This window comes from Osmerus mordax, chromosome 20 (genome assembly GCF_038355195.1).
Source record: "Osmerus mordax isolate fOsmMor3 chromosome 20, fOsmMor3.pri, whole genome shotgun sequence".
Classification (NCBI taxonomy): Eukaryota; Metazoa; Chordata; class Actinopteri; order Osmeriformes; family Osmeridae; genus Osmerus; species Osmerus mordax.
In genome coordinates, this window is record NC_090069.1 from 3,919,901 (window position 1) to 3,937,960 (window position 18,060).

Sequence of the window (18,060 nt, forward strand, 5' to 3'; positions counted from 1 at the left end):
GGACTTTCCTCGTGTTTAGCTGTGTCTAACTGATGAACAATCTAATACTAATATACTAAACACATTTTAATAATGACAAACTCTGACATTGGGACACGTTCATCGCAATAAACATATATTTAAGGGATAATGCCCGACGAGGTGTCCAATACGCCTCCGCATCGTCCATTATCAGGTGATATTGGACACCTCGTCGGGCATTATCCCTTACCTCACACATTACATTCAGAAAAGTAACATTTTTCAAATAGGTTAAAATAAATATTGAAGTCACTCATTGTTGTACATACAAGTTAGTTTGTTAAAGTCTTTCAAAATTGTAAATGGAGGCTTTGACTCCATCCCTGTTGTTATGGTTACTTATTTCAGACACTTTGTAGAGGCTCATGTATGTAGCCAGCGCAATAATTTAGAACGGTGAAAAGACAGTTTTTCTGCAATGACGATTATATTTTATACGAATTCTATTTATGCCGTCGTGGTCAACGCATTGATTCAAAAAGCTTTTATTTCCGACATAGCGTGACTTTGATCTCCATGTTATCGAAGAGGTTGGTGAACATTTCTTCCAGAGTGACGCTGCCAGTTGCTCAAATATAGAGGATGTGTTATTCCTCTTCAGTTGCAGGGATAGCACACCTGTTGAACACAATGGACGACACTGCTCCGGTGACCAGGCGCACGCACAACCTGGAGGTAAGTATTGTAGCAAGAGTATATGACGCAGGTTTTCACAATTTAAAAAGAAACTTAGACTACAGTATAATGTTTTTTCTTCATGTCAGTCATTTTCCTGAAATGATTGAACCTATATATCTAGTCTTGCTTGCAAAGACCATGTAATGACTGTATGAGAAATGTATCTAACCGATTTCAGAACAGTACAATGCACACATTTCAGATTAAAGGTAAAATGTAATTGTGAGATGTTAACTGCAATGTTTTGTAGCCTAAATGTTACATTTAACTATTTAAAAATAACTATTGTGACACACCTGCAGATTTGTATTTCTTCACCACATACTTCTAAAAATCTTCAGGTCCTTGAGGATTTAACTGAATCAAAATGAACAGCACCATGGACAGCGACGGAATGAGCAACTGCACCTTCATGCCGTATTACCTGCATACCACCGGGATGACCATGCTGTACATCATTTGTTATGGCGGAATTCTGCTGCTCTGTGTCGGTGGAAATGTGCTAGTCTCTTTGGTAGTCCTTCGAAATCGGAACATGCGGTCCGTCACCAACCTCTTCATTCTTAACTTGGCACTAAGTGACCTGCTAATCGGAGTGTTCTGCATTCCAACAACTTTGATTGATAACCTGATATCAGGTGGGGTTTCTTATTGTTATAATTTACATCATTCTTATTGTTTATAAAAATGGAGGAGTTTCCATCTCTGTATGATATCATCAATTATAAGCCCAAAATGTATTAATTAAGAAACGGGAATTTTGTCCGCGGATTTATGTGTTGCGTCACTCATGACATTCGTGGAGTAGAATAAAAAAGATTTGTAACAATATGGGACCCCAAACTTACATTTGAGGTGGATCTGTATGGGAATTTGCCTCACAATATAATTGGCCGAAGAATTTTGTTTTTTTGTTTGTGTGGTGTGGTGATAGATCGTTCCATAAAGCACACATTGATTTGATGTTGTTGAGCGATCCATCTCTATTTGTTCTCAGGGTGGCCGTTTGGACAGTTCACATGCACCATGAGCAATCTGGTCCAGGGAATGTCTGTGTCAGCCTCAGTGTTCACACTGGTGGCTATTGCCATCGACAGGTAGGTCCACATGCTTAATAACCACAATCGAAAGCAGTTAGAAATCGAAACTACATTTGGATTTCCAAAGGCATAATGACGGCCTTGAGAAAAATCTTAAAAGAATATCTCCACATACCTACTTTGACCTCACCCTTTTCTCCCTCAGATTCACAGGCATTGTGTACCCATTCAGGCATCGTATGAGGCCCGTGAGTGCCCTTCTTGCCATATTCTTCATCTGGCTGGCGGCCTTCGCTGTCATCTGCCCCTCGGCTGCCACACTGACCGTCTTCCGCCTGGAGGACACCTACATGGTCCTAGACAACCAGACCTACCCTGTCTTTGTCTGCTTCGAGAACTGGCCCCGGTCAGAGATGCGCCAGGTCTACACAATGGTCATCTTTATTCACGTCTACCTCGCGCCTTTGGTGCTAATCAGTATCATGTATGGCTGCATTGCTGCCAAACTCTGCACCAACCTGAGGCAAGTGGGGATCGCCGAAGTCAGGAGAACTCGTTCCCAGCGCAGGGCAAAAGTCATCAAAATGCTCATCATGGTAGCGGTTCTTTTCATGCTGTCATGGCTGCCGCTGTGGACTCTGATGTTGCTGACGGACTATGGCGAACTGGACAAGCAACAGATAGACTTCCTCAGCAGCTATTTGTTCCCTGTAGCTCACTGGCTGGCCTTTTTCAACAGCGGCATCAATCCTGTCATCTACGGTTTTTTCAACAAGAACTTTCGCAGGGGCTTCCAGGGTGCTGTGGCCTGCAGGCACTGCGATTCCAGAAGGACCATGGTGACTACAATGCATCATGGAACCTTTCGTTTCTTGCCACATAAAAGAGTGTGTGTTGAAAAAACAGAAACTTGTGGGAGAAAACAAAAACGCAATGGATCGTTAGATGTTCTCAAGATTATTCCACAGGGTACTCAGGGAATCCTCCTAGAGGACATAAACACAATTGCTGCTCGTAATAAGGTCATCACAGCCTGGGAGAAGTGATAGAAAAGAACTTGAAGGCCAGAGGGCGCCAAATTTCTCAGTGTATGAGGGATAAGATCAGTAAAACAACGGGCTTCTTCTCGAGGATCAGGAACTTGTTATGCCCCTTGCATTGTGGGGAACCATTCAGTTTGACCTGTTAAGGAGCCATGGTCAGGAGCAGGACAGTCGCTAGTGGGGTGAAAGGGGGTGGGAATTATAGGGGTCCACACTGCCCAGGGGGCCCCACAAAATCCAGCAGTTATACAATATATACCTCTTCTGTAAACATTAGAACTTTTATATTAGTTGTATGAGATTTCCATGCACCTCAAGATGAGGTCCACACAGTCTTTTGCATAAGGAGCTGGGTTGCCATGCAGTTGCTTCTCACTGACTGTGCCATGCCAACTGGGATGCAGGAAGGGGAAAGTGTTTTGTTTCAATATTTACTTTCATATTTGTCACGTGTGAAACTAGGATGTCACTTTTGTTTTTGTCCGCTGAGAGGCGATTAAACATCTCTAATCACCTCTCCCCAAGTATTGACAATCGACCTATGTAAATGTACAGTATTTATAAATGTTTTAATGTTGGTATTACAGCTTTGTTAGTTGACTGGGAATATTAATGTTACTGTTATTTCATTTACTAGTACTATATGTGTTTTTTTCTTGACTTTATACCATTATATATGGTTTTGGGGGTATATTTAGATAATGTGAGGCAGGTGGACAACACAACCACAAAATAAACATAAATTGTTTATTTTGCTCATTAATTACTGTAAATATTGATCATTTTACATGTATTCACAGCTGTATTGGATTGAATTGGCAGGTTATTTAAAGTATTGTATTATGTCGTTGGTATTAAATGTTTAAACATACTGACAAAATGTGAGGCTAAGCATCATTGTAACTTTTAAATAAAAAACCTTTTTTTTTAACCATTAATATGGCTTCAGCTATGGAGCTGGTACTTCAATATAAATACAACCGAGTTGAGCTGAACTGCACTACAGTAAGCGATTGTGATAAGGATCTTTCGAGCCGCAAACGGGCTATATAGTAATATAACCTAATCTGTCCTTTGTCAGTGTCAAAAGAATTCATACAAACACCATACAATGTGTACCTGCAAAAAAATCAAAATCTCAAAATCCTTAGTTCATCTCTCAAAGACAGATATGCATGTCAATAAACATGTCAGTGCCATCAAAATGATTACTTAGTCATTGTTCACAAGCAAGATACTCAAAATGCTTTACCATGTTGTCAATAGGCTATAACATAGTACTCTTAAGTATTTTCTAATGTAAAATATGGCTAAGGTGTTTATAACAATGAGGGGGTAAGACCTGTCAATAGAAAACCAATAAATATCGATAACATTATAAAAGCAATTGTTAATGTAGGAAACAGCAGACAATTGTATGCTACATTCATTTGCATGAATGTACAGAAGAATTGGCAATTTGATCCTTAAAATTAGTAATTGCTTTTATGACATGCATAAATAACTAGATGATGTCGTTGAACAAGTAGTTTTGATCATTCCAATTGTGATCTGAGAAATGTAAACGCTGCAGCTGCATAACAGGCAAAAAAAACACAAACACTGTACTATTTATTATTCCAGGAATCTCTGTGTTTGTGTGTCACCGATATCTTCATCGTCGACTGCATCACGGGCACTGTGCACTAGTCATTTTAACTCACTCGCCAGTTTTTTCCATGTAGGATAAGGGGCTGTCCATGAGAGATTTTGACACTTGCTCCATCTCTACGATATCAACAGCTCTCTCACAAGCTTTTACAGTTTGATGGCCTGATAATCACTTATTAATAACTTGATGAAATATCCGTTTGAATACAGAGATGTTAGTTGGATACAATTCTATAGTTTACTCACCTGGACCCGTGCAGGCCTACTTTAGGTTTACTCAATTACTTATAATTTAAAAAAAAGAAAATATATTTTTTCTGAAGTAGTCGGCCTCAGGTTGGTGGGCATAATGCTACAAAGCAAGCATAACAACCATAGGCTACATATTAGAACCAAGGTAACGACCTCCATTATGCTTTGTCTGTAGGCTACTAGCATTTCTATGGGATGCTGGCTCTGCGCCCGGATGGGTTAGCGAATCACTGCCCCAGAACGAACACATGCGGAGAGGCAGTGCAGTGTTTAGACCCGTCCGCCGCCCTATACAAAGTCCCAAAATCGTCTCTGTGTCTCCCTTTCCTTCCTCTGTCTTTGAATTGTTTTTGTTCTAAACCTGTGCATATTCCGACAACAAGGTACAGGTATGCCTATTTTTCCGAGGTATTTGTTTCTGCTGTCCTGTCTACGCGTTCTTCTAGCGGTTGAATTAGAGTTAGAAGACACGGGCAACTTGGTTGACCTCAGTTACCCAGACGCAATCGACTACAAGGATCCCTGCAAAGCTGGTAACGTGATTTGTCCCCTCTTGTGTAAAATCATCTGCGTTGGGTTTGAATAGATAGGCTAACCTAGGCTACTCCACGATCTTAAAGTTAAAGGTTTTTGATTCTTTTAAGCACGTCTGAGACGCAAGTGAATGTGTGCGTCCTGTTCCAATCACTCACTGTGTTATTTAACCATCTATCAAGAATGTACTAGAGGGTCTTTTTTTATCTAAGTCATTTGATGAGTCACAAGCTGTTTTCGACAAACCGGTATTGCCATTGGCAATTATTTCTAATAAAACCTTACTTTTTAATTAGCATTTAAAAGGTCTTACTAAATTGTACAACTTTGAGAACAGTTGTAGCCTATATAATTAATTAATTTTACACTCTACTGCACTTCCTATTTTCCCCATAGAACGTCTGTTGCACATTTATTTGCAGAAATGTTTCCTTTTCAACCTTACAGATTAAATTATTAGTTTTTATCAACCATCTAGGCACAACACACAATTGACAAAATGAGATACTTATTTTTTTGAATGTTAGGACATCATGTGACATTACACTGCATGAAAAAACCGGCATTAATTTTCGTCCCGGTGAAAGTCTGCATACCTCACCAAATCCTGGCAGTGATAAAGAGAGTCTACAGTGGCCTACTTGGCCCAACAGTCGTGCATTGACTTCCTGAAGTTCACGACCCATTAACATCACCGAATTCTTGGTATCTTAGCTGATACGACACACTTTTCAATGTTCAACAATGCTCTTAATCACTTTGGCACATAATGTAATATTTAGTTGGCTAAATTATACTGTAATTATTATGGTAGGCTACTGAGGTAGTTAACCAACATACAATTATTACATGCCAACACTTTACATCAAGACTAACACCCATGTAACTGCAAAGAAATACGTATAGTAAAAACATAATAAAGTGATAACAGTATCACTTATAACTTAGGGGTAGGTAGGTATTGTAAAGGGGAAAGTTACAGGTTGTGTTACCAAAACAAGATCAATGGTAACATCCACCTACCCCTGGAAAGTCCATACACTCCCATACTAAGTTAATAAGTTAAACTATGCTTTTTAAAGTAGACTTCCTACAGGTACTCTATGGAAACCCTTTCCACCACAACATTATTTTCTCCACATTAATAGTTCCACAGTTAATGGCCGGGTTTCCCAGATTCGTTAAGAAGCTCTTAACGTTGAGAGCTTCTTAGGAACATCCTAAGAGCGCTCCTAAGAAGAGCACTCCTAAGAAGCTCTTAGCGCTAAGAAGCTCTTAACGAATCTGGGAAACCCGTCCAATGTCTTTTTTCAGAGCTTGTGTAGTTGCTCTGTTTATTTTTAGCTACAGAGCTGGTGACACCATTTTGACATTAGATTAAAGCTCATAAACACCATCTTGTCCCTACGTCCCTTAATATCCTTTCATAGTTGCGTCTTCACTTTCCACCTTCATTGGTCTTCTTCAAGGTCATCACTCTCTCACCTCACACCTCACCTCTCTCGACGGATGTGTTGCCTGGAGACCAGAGGTTTCTGAGGCCAGTCCGGCAGTCCTCTTTTGGGGCGCCGATGAAATCCCTCTGGCCGCAGGGCATTTTGTGCTAGCTACAGGGCTGGGGGGCAGTGACCCATTCATAATCTCGCTTTGCATGAGTGAATTGGCTTCAAAGGCAAGACCTGGCCAATGATTTGATAAGCTCGTTCGGACCTCAAGTGTAAATGCACTTGCATGTGGGTAATTTTACGGTTCCATTTTGACATCCACATTATTGTCTTAGATGACATGTTTATGAACTCTAGGGGGGCTGTATCTGTACCCGCTTGCAGGGGTGACAAAGGATTTGATATGAATATGATATGTATATGAAAATAAACATTACAGAACACACTAAGAAAAGGTAAACAAGCTACTGGAAACTATTGGGTTAATGAGAGGTCTATATACTGTACTTACCTGCCTAAATCCTTTGTTACTGTTAAATACTTCCCTCAGTCACTTTGGGAGTTTGTGGATAGTCAACAGGTTTTAGTTTAACTGACATGTTGCAATTATGTGTAGAATAGAATAGAATCTTTATTGTCATTGTGCATTGTACTACAACCAAATTGGATGGAATCGGGTCAGTGCGACATCAAATAAAGTATATAATGTGTATAATGTGTACAGGTATATAACAACATATACTGTTATTGTATGACCATAGTCCCTTGTAAAAAAGATTCAGTAGTGAAAATCATTTTAAAAATATGCTTTAGTTTTGAACCCATTATTTTGTGCTAATAAATTAAATAAAATGACCGAAAAATTAATAAACAGTTCCTCAGTAGCACAGAATGTCATGATGCCGGCTAAAACTCTAGGGATTTCCAGGGCTGGAAAAGGTGTCCCAATGTATTTATTCCTATGTGACTGCTAGTACAGGAGTACAGGAGTTCTCTCATAGTGAAGCAAGGCTGTACTGTGTGAGAAAGGTGTGTGTGTGCTGGTCAAACAGAATATCAGAATCACAGAGCCTTGCGATTCTGACCTTCCATTGGGAAAGAGAGAGAAGCAATACTTCAATATTTATACTTTTATATTTACTCGCCACAAATAGCAGACAGAGTGATAGATCGGGTGTGTGTGCATGTGTGTGTGTGCATCTCAGCTGCCTTTTCAGGAGACATCGCCTTGGATGAGGAGGACCTCCTTATGTTTGATGTGGTCCGGGTTCTGGATGCTACAAGGCACAGCCGGCATAGCAATGAGACACAGCCAGGTATGGGATCCAGACAGGAGTCAGCCTCCATGTATCATCGCTAGCCGTCTTGAAGACCACGCCGTGTTACCTTAACGGAAACCAACACTGTTTGCATGTGTTTGTTACAGTGAACACGTCGTCCTTCGCTGAGAGCAGTGAGGGCGGAACGGACGCAGGCAGACAGGGATTGCGTCGTACAAAACGGGCGGCCACCTCTAGGTCTGAGAGGGTGTGGCCAGATGGAGTTATCCCTTATGTTATTAGTGGCAATTTCAGTGGTGAGTCCAAAGTCAAACTTGCAGTCAAACTGGTAGGTACCAGAGAAATCGAACAGACAGTACGTTTACCAACGCTTATATACATTTTCTTGACCTAGAGATTGATTCAATATTGTTCCCTTAGAGCCAAGTAACATAGTTAGTTTTTTAGAACACACATTATAGAAAAAAAAGAATTGTGTTTGACATTGATGTCTATTTCCACAAACGTTCCCTAACCTACAGTATGTATTGTAAACACAGTTATGGATTGAAGGAGCATTGAAAAACACTGAATCTTTTTAGGCAGTCAGCGAGCCATTTTCCGGCAGGCAATGCGACACTGGGAGAAGCACACCTGCGTGACCTTCATTGACAGAACGAACGAGGAGAGCTACATTGTCTTCACCTATCGACCTTGTGGGTAAGGAGACTCTAAAATCCTGTCACCCTGTCAAGGCACCCACGTATTGATTTCACCAGTTATTTGCAATGAAAATTGGTTTGTCTTTGGCAATGTGGTTCTATCTGAGGTAACCCTCCCTGCCTTGGAGCAGCTAGCCCAAGTTCATAAAATAAAACAGCAGGGAGCATAGAATATAGATCTCTCAGTGGACAGGAATACATTTAAACTTAGAGTGTAATCTTTTTAACAAGCAAGTTGAAAGGCTTCATAGAGCATTCTGTGCACCTATCATCCAAGCGTTTATTATTATTCAAGTCACAAGTTTTAGTCAAGTAGTTCATATGCTCTTTTCGTGAAAGCACCAAAGATCAATCATTATTTGAACCTTTGTCTGGCTGCTAGAATTCAGGACCTAGTGGTGTAAATGATTGGACTCAGTCCAAAGAAGCTGATCATTTCTGTGATTTATGTCTAGGACAGTCTCTACACAGCTCATCCCAGCTCACTCAGGCCTTCAGTTAGTTGCCCCATCACTGCTTAGTGGAAATCAAGAAGGGTGATGGCTACCAATTGTCATGTAGCTTTTCGATTGCGTTGATTTGATTGCAGCATGATTTATCATAGTATTTGACCAATAGCATATTTCACTCTCAGGGCCATTCGTTGAATCAAGGGGACAAAGTGTGACACCTGGATGAACCACCCTGTGTCCCTATGTACCCGGGTCTCAATGTCCCTGTGTCCCAAATGTCCCTTTTCCAGCATGCTGTCAAGATACACATCCCTCCGGTCTTCTGGCACTGAACTGATAACAGTTCCTAAAGACAGGATCAAGAGACATGGAGAGCTTTTAGTTGTTATGCTCTCAGCCTTTGGAATATTCTGCAAGAGAACCTCAAAATTGAAAACCTTTTAGCGAAATGTTAAAACATACCTCGCCTGCTATTCTCTTTGATATTTATGGTGGTGGCTAAGCCAGCGGCATGGATAGATACGTTGTGTTCTGTACTGTCTCTTTGCTATTTCATAACAAGCATTCCAAGCTTGTTGTTGTGTTTGTTGTGTTCTGTAATGCTTTTTGTGTCCTATAGTGTTTCAGGTAATATAGGTTTGATTTGATTGGACTTTGTTCCTGTCCCCTGTGTCCCTCTGCTTCCTGTGACTCTTTGCTTCCTGTGTCCGTCTGCTTCCTGTGTCCCTCTACTTCCTGTGTCCCTCTGCTTCCTGTGTCTCTCTGCTTCCTGTGTCTCTCTGCTTCTTGTGTCCCTCTGCTTCCTGTGTCCCTCTGCTTCCTGTGTCCCTCTACTTCCTGTGTCCCTCTGCTTCCTGTGTCCCTCTGCTTCCTGTGTCCCTCTGCTTCCTGTGTCCCTCTACTTCCTGTGTCCCTCTGCTTCCTGTGTCCCTCTGCTTCCTGTGTCTCTCTGCTTCCTGTGTCCCTCTGCTTCCTGTGTCTCTCTGCTTCTTGTGTCCCTCTGCTTCCTGTGTCCCTCTGCTTCCTGTGTCCCTCTGCTTCCTGTGTCCCTCTGCTTCCTGTGTCCCTCTGCTTCCTGTGTCCCTCTGCTTCCTGTGTCCCTCTGCTTCCTGTGTCCCTCCAGTTGTTGCTCCTATGTGGGGAGAAGGGGCGGGGGTCCACAGGCTATTTCCATAGGCAAGAACTGTGACAAGTTTGGGATAGTCGTGCATGAATTGGGCCATGTCATCGGCTTCTGGCACGAACATACACGGCCAGACAGAGATGAGCACGTGAGCATTATCAGAGACAACATCCAGCCAGGTAAGAAGCACGCGTGTCTTTTTTGCCTTGCTGTTTTGATGCACCAGATGCAGTTGAGCACTTCCTCCATGACTTGAGTTAACAATCGATGAACAGGACAAGAGTACAACTTCCTGAAGATGGAGCCAGGAGAGGTCCACTCACTCGGCGAAGGATACGACTTTGACAGCATCATGCATTATGCAAGGAACACATTCTCCAGGTCAGCGCGTCACTAATCCTCGTTCAAGTTGGGGCTTGCGTTCCATCATACAGCCACATCTGTGTCTTTGTTTGGACGAGGCCCCGAGCCGAACCGAATCAGATCATATTTGTTTGGTCCTGCAGGTGAGGGCCAATTATTTCACAGCAGCCCCCTTTTCATCGCTGTCTCGTGCAAGTTGTTACCCTGTTGCTTTTGCTCTGTTGAGCTTCTTTTTTGGGGGGGGCGCTTTCACCTCCTCTCTGGCCCAGGTCGTGGAGGCCAGCCTGGTGGGGCTTTGTGTAGGATCATTTGGGCTGCGGTGGCCTTGTTTTCTGGTATTCAGGGGTGGGCTCCACTGAGCTGGTTGGCACAGTCTACTGTAAAGCTCTCATTCAGACCGCTCAGCTTGCACATGCCTGTCATTCATGGGCGCATCACCATGGGAACTGGGTGAGAGTCAGCCCCCAGCTTGCTCCCCGGGAGACAAAAGGAGGTTGATAAAGTAATGAAAGTGTCAAACAAGCCTGCTCTGCTATTTCAAAGCTCAGCATATAATATTCCCCAAGCTAGCCCAAGCCTTTATTAGGAAATGATCACCAGTACTGTGAATGACCCAAGCAATAATCCGACTCACTGTTTTAGAATAGTTTGGCATTCTTTTTTTATATAATTATTTTATTTGCTGTTGGTTTATTTATTGACAGATAAGTTACATTTACATTTAGTCATTTAGCAGACGCTCTTATCCAGAGCGACTTACAGTAAGTACAGGGACATTCCCCCGAGGCAAGTAGGGTGAAGTGCCTTGCCCAAGGACACAACGTCAGTTGGCATGACCGGGAATCGAACTGGCAACCTTGGGATTACTAGTCCGACTCCCTCACCGCTCAGCCACCTGACTCCTGAAGTTAAATGCCTTCCTTCCCCACAAGCTGCCTGCCTCTCCTCTCTCTCCTCTTATCGTCTTGTCTCAAACGCAGAGGGATTTTCCTAGACACCATTTTGCCGCGCTATGACGTGAACGGGTTCAGGCCACCCATAGGGCAGAGAACCAGACTCAGCAAAGGAGACATTGCCCAAGCTCGCAAACTCTACAAGTGTCCAAGTAAGACTCGACTTCTCCAACCCTCTCGTGCCTTTATCGTGACTATAGTTACTGAACATAAGCAAGTCGTCTTCTGGTGGAGATGATTCTACGATTGTTAAGTACCGACTAACCTGGTGTTGTGTGATGTGTTGGACAGAATGCGGGGAGAGCTTACAGGACAGTGTTGGAAACCTCTCCTCTCCTGGGTTTCCTAACGGCTATGCGGCATATGCTCACTGTGTCTGGAGAATATCTGTAACACCTGGAGAGAAGGTGGGTTCAAAATGTTACCCCCCCCCCACACACACAAACAGACACACATGCTTTGTGGAGGTTTTCACAAGACTGATTGGTGATAGTAATAATGTGGCTAAATAATGTGTTAAATAATGTGGCTATTGTGAAATGTGGGGAATGACAGGACAAATCTATAGCTTTAATTTCAATTCATCACAAACGCCTGTCTTCCCATTTCACTTCCTTATTTCCTGTCCATTTACCCCCCCCCCCCCCCCCCCCCCTCTTATCCTCTTGGGTGTTTCACACAGATTATTCTGAATTTCACCTCCATGGATCTCTACAGGAGTCACTTGTGCTGGTACGACCATGTGGAGGTCCGGGATGGGTTCTGGAGAAAAGGCCCACTGACAGGTCTTTACATGGATGAGCTCACACAGTAGAACTCCTCCACAGGGAGCGACTCAGAGACACCAGTCTGCATCTGCCTGGGAAAGCCCTCCGGGTTCAAAGTGTAACCTTTTGTGTGGTGTTGTTGGGTGTAAAGCAGAATCGCGGCAGGTAACATGCACAGCTCATTTCAGTGTTCATCTTGCCTGGTGGGGGTTATTTAGGTCCACTCTTTTGAGAGTATACAAACACAGCTGGCGTAAAATGAACACTTTAGGATTTGCTGTGTATGAGCACTATATTGTTGAATGTTGTTCAACCATATCTTCATCAAGCAGTAGCAGAATCTCATAATTTTTACCTCAACTTTAGTAATTCTAAAAGGTTTCATAAAGCAAATGTAATGGACAAAACATAAGACACAAGTACAAAAGTTGAATATATATTATAATTATGACCTCATTCATTATTCATATTCATCATTTAAATGCAAAGCCATGCAAATAAGGTGAAAAATAACAGATGGATCCTCAATACCGCTGCAGTCAGCCAACCCTCACATTTGCACTGGTGCGTTGGTGTGCTCATTTATTTGCTTTAGGCCGTCTCTGTGGCGACCAGCTTCCTGAACCAATCATCTCAACTGACAGCCGTCTGTGGATTGAATTCCGGAGCAGCAGCAATTGGGTGGGCAAGGGCTTCTCGGCGGTGTACGAAGGTATTCCGAATGGGTCTCATTGATCTCAAATGAATGGGAAGACGTGGAAATCCATATTGTTGTTGGGAGAATTCATGGAAGGTTTACTTCCTTCCTTTTCGCCCTGCAGCCATCTGTGGGGGAGAGGTCAATCGTGACAATGGCCAGATTCAATCTCCCAATTATCCCGACGACTACCGGCCCAACAAAGTGTGCGTGTGGAAGATCACGGTGGCACAGGATTTCCATGTTGGCCTCTCCTTCCAGTCTTTTGAGGTAAAAGCGGAGGGAGAGTGAAGGGACAAAGAGAAAGATGCAGAGAGAGACATAAAGGAGTGAGATTGTCGAGGCTGTGAGATAGGGAAGAAAAAATAAGTAGTCCCATCACAATGCCTCCAGTAGGTAACAAGGTCAGGGGGAGTAGGGTTAGGGGGAGCAGGTAGGACATTTGTATTCATTGTGCCTTTCTGAGTACAATACAGTGCTGGACTCGATTGAATGAATGTCCATACTATAGCAATTACTGAGCAGTGTGCATTTAGCTTCAGACAGAAGTGGGGTCCCAAAGTACCGACTTCCACCTCCTGCTTGGATATGCTATAGATTGAGAGGCATGACAACTGTGCCTATGACTACCTGGAGGTGAGAGACGGCCACTCGGAGGGAAGCCCTCTGCTCGGAAGATTCTGTGGCTACGACAAACCAGACGACATCAAAAGCAGCTCCAACCGGCTATGGATGAAGTTTGTGTCTGACGGCTCCGTCAATAAGGCTGGGTTTGCTGCCAACTACTTCAAAGGTCAGTGGCAGTGTGTTTTGTTAGCTGATGATGGTGCTACTGATAATGGAGAGGAGGAGGAAGAGGAGGAGGAGGAGGATGAAGGCACCATTACAATTCAGAATTCAAAAGAACTATTCATTTGTTCAGCTTTTGTCCGTGTGTGATTACCCTGTGTGATGCCCTGCCATGTATGTGCTCCTTCATTGTCAGTCTTTGTTTCGGCAGTTGTTTGAATTTCTGTTGAGTGCCCCTTGCCGTGCATTTGTTTCGAATGAACAAAAGTTTGTGCTCCTGGGTAGATCCCTCCTACACTCATGCTTGACAGTGGAGATACCAATGTGAATATACCTTTCTTACAGTCACTATAATGACTAATTATCCTCGACCAACAAGCCAGCAGAATAATCATACAGCAAGGTCAAAAGCTTTGTGCTCCCAGTCAGCCTCACCTCCAACAGGTCACTCTCCTATTTAATGGCCTTTTGACATGTAGAGAGCACAAATTCTCGGAAAATAGAAACAAATCAAATAAAACACAGGAATGGAGTCTTTAAAGGTTTTATATTGCATTTTTTTATTGATTTTTATAGCATATATTATACATGTAGCGAATCGCACAGCGGCGCTGATGATTTGGTCATCCTTGTCACTCATTCGTTTGTTTCTGTCTGACAGAGATGGATGAGTGCTCCAAGGCGGACAACGGCAACTGCGAGCAGCGTTGCCTGAACACCTTAGGGAGTTACCGGTGCGCCTGTGACCCTGGTTACGAGCTGTCCTCCGACAGACACGGCTGTGAGGGTGAGAGAAGAACAGACATCTACATTTTATACAGACCCCCTATCACCTGGGAGGAAAACAAACTGTCAAAAAAATGTCAGGAGGATTTACATTACATTTAGCAGAGCGACTTACAGTAAGTACAGGGACATTCCCCCCCGAGGCAAGTACGGTGAAGTGCCTTGCCCAAGGACACAACGTCATTTTGGCACATCCGGGAATCGAACCGGCAACTTTCTGATTACTAGCCCGATTCCCTAACCGCTCAGCCACCTGACTCCCTACGTACGAGGTTGCCCGCTGCTGTAACTCCGCGGGGTTCGATCTGGCTACGATTTCGCAATTAAATCATGAACGAATGCACTTTCGACCTATCCTACCTTGTCTCCGCGCTACCCGACGGATGTGACTGGCGAGTGCGGAGATGCGGAGTGGTCTCCGTGGTAACGTATTGACGTATGCCCTGTCTCCACCCTAGCAGCTGCGTGTGGCGGCTTCATCACCAAGCTCAACGGGTCCATCAACACCCCCGGCTGGCCCAAGGAGTACCCCCCCAACAAGAACTGTGTATGGCAGCTGGTGGCCCCCATCCAGTACCGCATCACCCTGCTCTTTGATGTCTTCGAGACGGAGGGCAATGATGTAAGCACTGCTGGATTAGAGGCGCATATTAAAATGGGAAAACAGGCAGCGGAAGTCAGACGTTCCATGCAAAGGGCAATTAAATTGAATGTCTTGAGACATTGTACTATAGCACAGTTGATTATTAGGCTGGGCCAATCATGGCAGTCCCTGCTATGATTCTATATTATATTGCACGCTGTAGAGAGGAACTGATATGTTATTTGTCTTTACCAGGTATGTAAATATGATTATGTTGAGGTGCGAAGTGGGCTGACGGCTGATTCTCGGCTCCATGGGAAATTCTGTGGCGCGGAGAAACCAGAGACAATCACTTCCCAGTTCAACAACATGCGTGTTGAATTCAAGTCAGACAACACTGTGTCAAAGAAGGGCTTCAAAGCCCAGTTCTTCTTCGGTGAGTCCTGCAACGTATTATTGGAACAACGCTGTCAAGCTGTGAATCCGTAATGGACACGTTGACAAGATGCTTGATACTTTATAATATGCTGTGATACTGTATGATGTAATACTCTAAAATCAGGGGGTTCCAAGGGGTTTTCAATTGTTAGGCGGATCTCAGGCCAGTAAACACTTGTATTCCACACAAACCTTTTGTTCCCCAGACAAGGATGAGTGTTCGAAAGAGAACGGTGGCTGCCAACAGGAGTGTCTCAATACCTTCGGAAGCTACAGCTGTCAGTGTCGCAGTGGGTTCGTTCTCCATGACAACAAACACGACTGCAAGGAAGGTATATGTCCCAACTTCGGTGTGCATCCAATGACCACACAGCTTCCCACTCATTCATACATCGAACATATCAGCATGTACGATCAACCCGTGGCAACTTGTTTAGCTCTTTGGGCTTCATAAGTGATCAGTGGGTCACAGAGAATGGACAGTCATTTGAAGCTGTTTCTGTTCCAGCTGGCTGTGACCATCTGGTGAGCGCCGTCTCAGGTACAATCACCAGCCCGAACTGGCCGGACAAGTACCCCAGCAAGAAGGCCTGCACCTGGGCCCTGTCCACCACCCTGGGTCATCGCATCAAGATTGTATGTTTTAGGCATCTCCATCCATACAGCCACACCTATTTCCACTCCACCTTTTGTCTGAACCGTATTGTCCTCACACTCTTGCGTGTTTGTGGTTGACGTCTGCAGTACCTCTCGGGCTCCCAGTACATTCAGTATGTATGTTCCTCTCAGGCCTTCGATGAGATCGACATGGAGGCCCACCTCGAGTGCGCCTATGACCACCTGGAGATCTACGATGGGCGGGACGGGCGCGCTCCCAGTTTAGGTCGCTTCTGTGGCGCCCATAAGCCATCCCCGGTCGTCTCCAGCGGCAACCGATTGTTCCTACGTTTCTTTTCGGACAACTCTGTGCAAAAGAGGGGCTTTAAGGCTTCGCACAGCGCGGGTGAGCACAGCGGGCCCAGGGCCGGCCATTTGCAAGGGATTTGCAGATCGGGGTTTTGTAATTTTTTCTCAATACTGTATTACGGTTACCATGAGTAACAATAATTGCAGGTCTTGTGCTCTTCTCTAGATACGTTTGACAAGGAAGCACAATACTGAAGGTCATTTCAATGTAAATTTCCTGCTCCGGTGTGCATGTCAATAAACCCCCGCAGTGACAGCAAATTTCTATGGATTTGTGTAAAGATCAAACGTATTTTCTATCATAGTGAAATTCCTTACCCCTGAAATAAAAGTGAAAAAAGAAATGGATTATAATGTCGAGGGAATTGTACCATAGCTCTCCTCGGCAGCAGGGTGTTAAAGATAGTTTCTACGCTCAGAAGATTATGCTCTTGCAATCCCTCATGAAAATTGCAGTGCATTTGGGCGAAACCGCTGCCTCCCCGAAAGGCTCGCAACATTCCTTTGCTTGCACGAGCTATTCTCTGCCTCTCGTCTGTAATTTGGTGGTTGTGCATTTTTCAGAGTGCGGAGGAAGTCTTAAAGCTGAGGTCAAGACGAAGGACCTCTACTCCCACGCCCAGTTTGGGGATAACAACTATCCGGGAGGGTTAGACTGCCAGTGGGTGGTCTCTGCCGACAAAGGCTACGGAGTAGAAATCATCTTCCAGACTTTTGAGATCGAGGAGGAGGCCAACTGTGGATATGACTACTTGGAGCTCTTTGACGGTGCAGACGTAAAGGCCCCCAGGCTCGGACACTACTGTGGATCTGGGGTAAAGCTAACCACTTATTTCCCAACTAAGGGAAGTTCCGCTCAAGTTAGAAAAAGTTGTTTTGCTTGTTTTAGATTTGCTACTCAAATGATGGTTTGACTATATATGCCTCCTTTCCTTTCAGCCCCCTGAAGAGATCTTCTCAGCTGGAGATGCCATTGTTCTAACGTTTCATTCCGACGACACCATCAACAAGAAGGGCTTTCATGTGCGCTACACAAGCACAAAGTTTCAGGACACACTACATACAAGCAAGTGACCCCCTTGTTCCCTTGACGATAGAGGACACATTCATTCCGGCCCTTCCACTCTCCAGTTCCCCCAGAGGGCAGTGGAGGCTTGGAAAGACCCCTACCAATCCAGCGCCTTAAACTCTGTGACTGAGGAGCCTAACAATGAAGCAGGAGATCGTTGGTAACGTTTAATGAAATCAATTAGAGAGAGAGTGAGAGAGAGAGAGAGAGAGGCAGAGAGAGAGAGAACAGCTGGACATGATTTGCTCTAAAGGATACCAGCACAACATTGACACAGGGAAGTGGAGTTGAGTTCCAAGTAAGAAACCCTATTCCCTGATCAGCCGTTGTTAACCAATGGCCTTGAGGCCTGGTGATTCCCAATGCCTTGCATTTTTGAGAAAAGGTATTTTCACGTTTGATGAACTGATAAAGGAGATTGGAACGTAGT

The 18,060-nt window shown here is 44.0% G+C and overlaps 2 protein-coding genes across 3 annotated transcripts; both read left to right on the forward strand.

Moving 5' to 3' along the window:
- Window positions 1–1,066: 1,066 nt before the first annotated feature.
- Window positions 1,067–2,785, forward strand: npffr1l1 (neuropeptide FF receptor 1 like 1). The gene is made up of 3 exons (XM_067257874.1): window positions 1,067–1,337; window positions 1,697–1,796; window positions 1,945–2,785. The coding sequence occupies exons 1-3, from the start codon at window positions 1,067–1,069 to the stop codon at window positions 2,783–2,785; spliced, it is 1,212 nt and encodes a 403-aa protein (XP_067113975.1).
- A 2,290-nt stretch (window positions 2,786–5,075) lies between these two features.
- LOC136964005 (bone morphogenetic protein 1-like) lies at window positions 5,076–17,713 on the forward strand. 2 transcript variants are annotated; one of them, XM_067257867.1, is made up of 20 exons: window positions 5,076–5,217; window positions 7,869–8,010; window positions 8,142–8,239; window positions 8,525–8,642; window positions 10,220–10,398; window positions 10,495–10,600; window positions 11,563–11,687; window positions 11,827–11,942; window positions 12,218–12,320; window positions 12,898–13,014; window positions 13,124–13,269; window positions 13,597–13,792; window positions 14,450–14,575; window positions 15,036–15,196; window positions 15,413–15,593; window positions 15,802–15,927; window positions 16,104–16,231; window positions 16,385–16,598; window positions 17,126–17,376; window positions 17,501–17,713. In XM_067257867.1, the coding sequence occupies exons 1-20, from the start codon at window positions 5,076–5,078 to the stop codon at window positions 17,633–17,635; spliced, it is 2,910 nt and encodes a 969-aa protein (XP_067113968.1). In that variant the 3' UTR covers window positions 17,636–17,713. The 2 variants fall into 2 exon arrangements, with proteins under 2 accessions (XP_067113968.1, XP_067113967.1); XM_067257866.1 differs by having other exon boundaries at window positions 7,869–7,979; window positions 8,090–8,239.
- The last annotated feature ends 347 nt before the right edge of the window (window positions 17,714–18,060 follow it).

Excerpts from the sequence above, each read along its gene's own strand:
- npffr1l1 (XM_067257874.1), top strand. The coding sequence starts at position 1,067 with ATGAACAGCACCATGGACAGCGACGGAATGAGCAACTGCACCTTCATG. Across the intron at positions 1,338-1,696 it reads GATTGATAACCTGATATCAG|GGTGGCCGTTTGGACAGTTC; the intron begins GTGGGGTTTCTT and ends ATTTGTTCTCAG. Across the intron at positions 1,797-1,944 it reads GTGGCTATTGCCATCGACAG|ATTCACAGGCATTGTGTACC; the intron begins GTAGGTCCACAT and ends TTTCTCCCTCAG.
- LOC136964005 (XM_067257866.1), top strand. The coding sequence starts at position 5,076 with ATGCCTATTTTTCCGAGGTATTTGTTTCTGCTGTCCTGTCTACGCGTT. Across the intron at positions 13,015-13,123 it reads CTTCTCGGCGGTGTACGAAG|CCATCTGTGGGGGAGAGGTC; the intron begins GTATTCCGAATG and ends TTCGCCCTGCAG. Across the intron at positions 15,928-16,103 it reads CAAACACGACTGCAAGGAAG|CTGGCTGTGACCATCTGGTG; the intron begins GTATATGTCCCA and ends TTTCTGTTCCAG.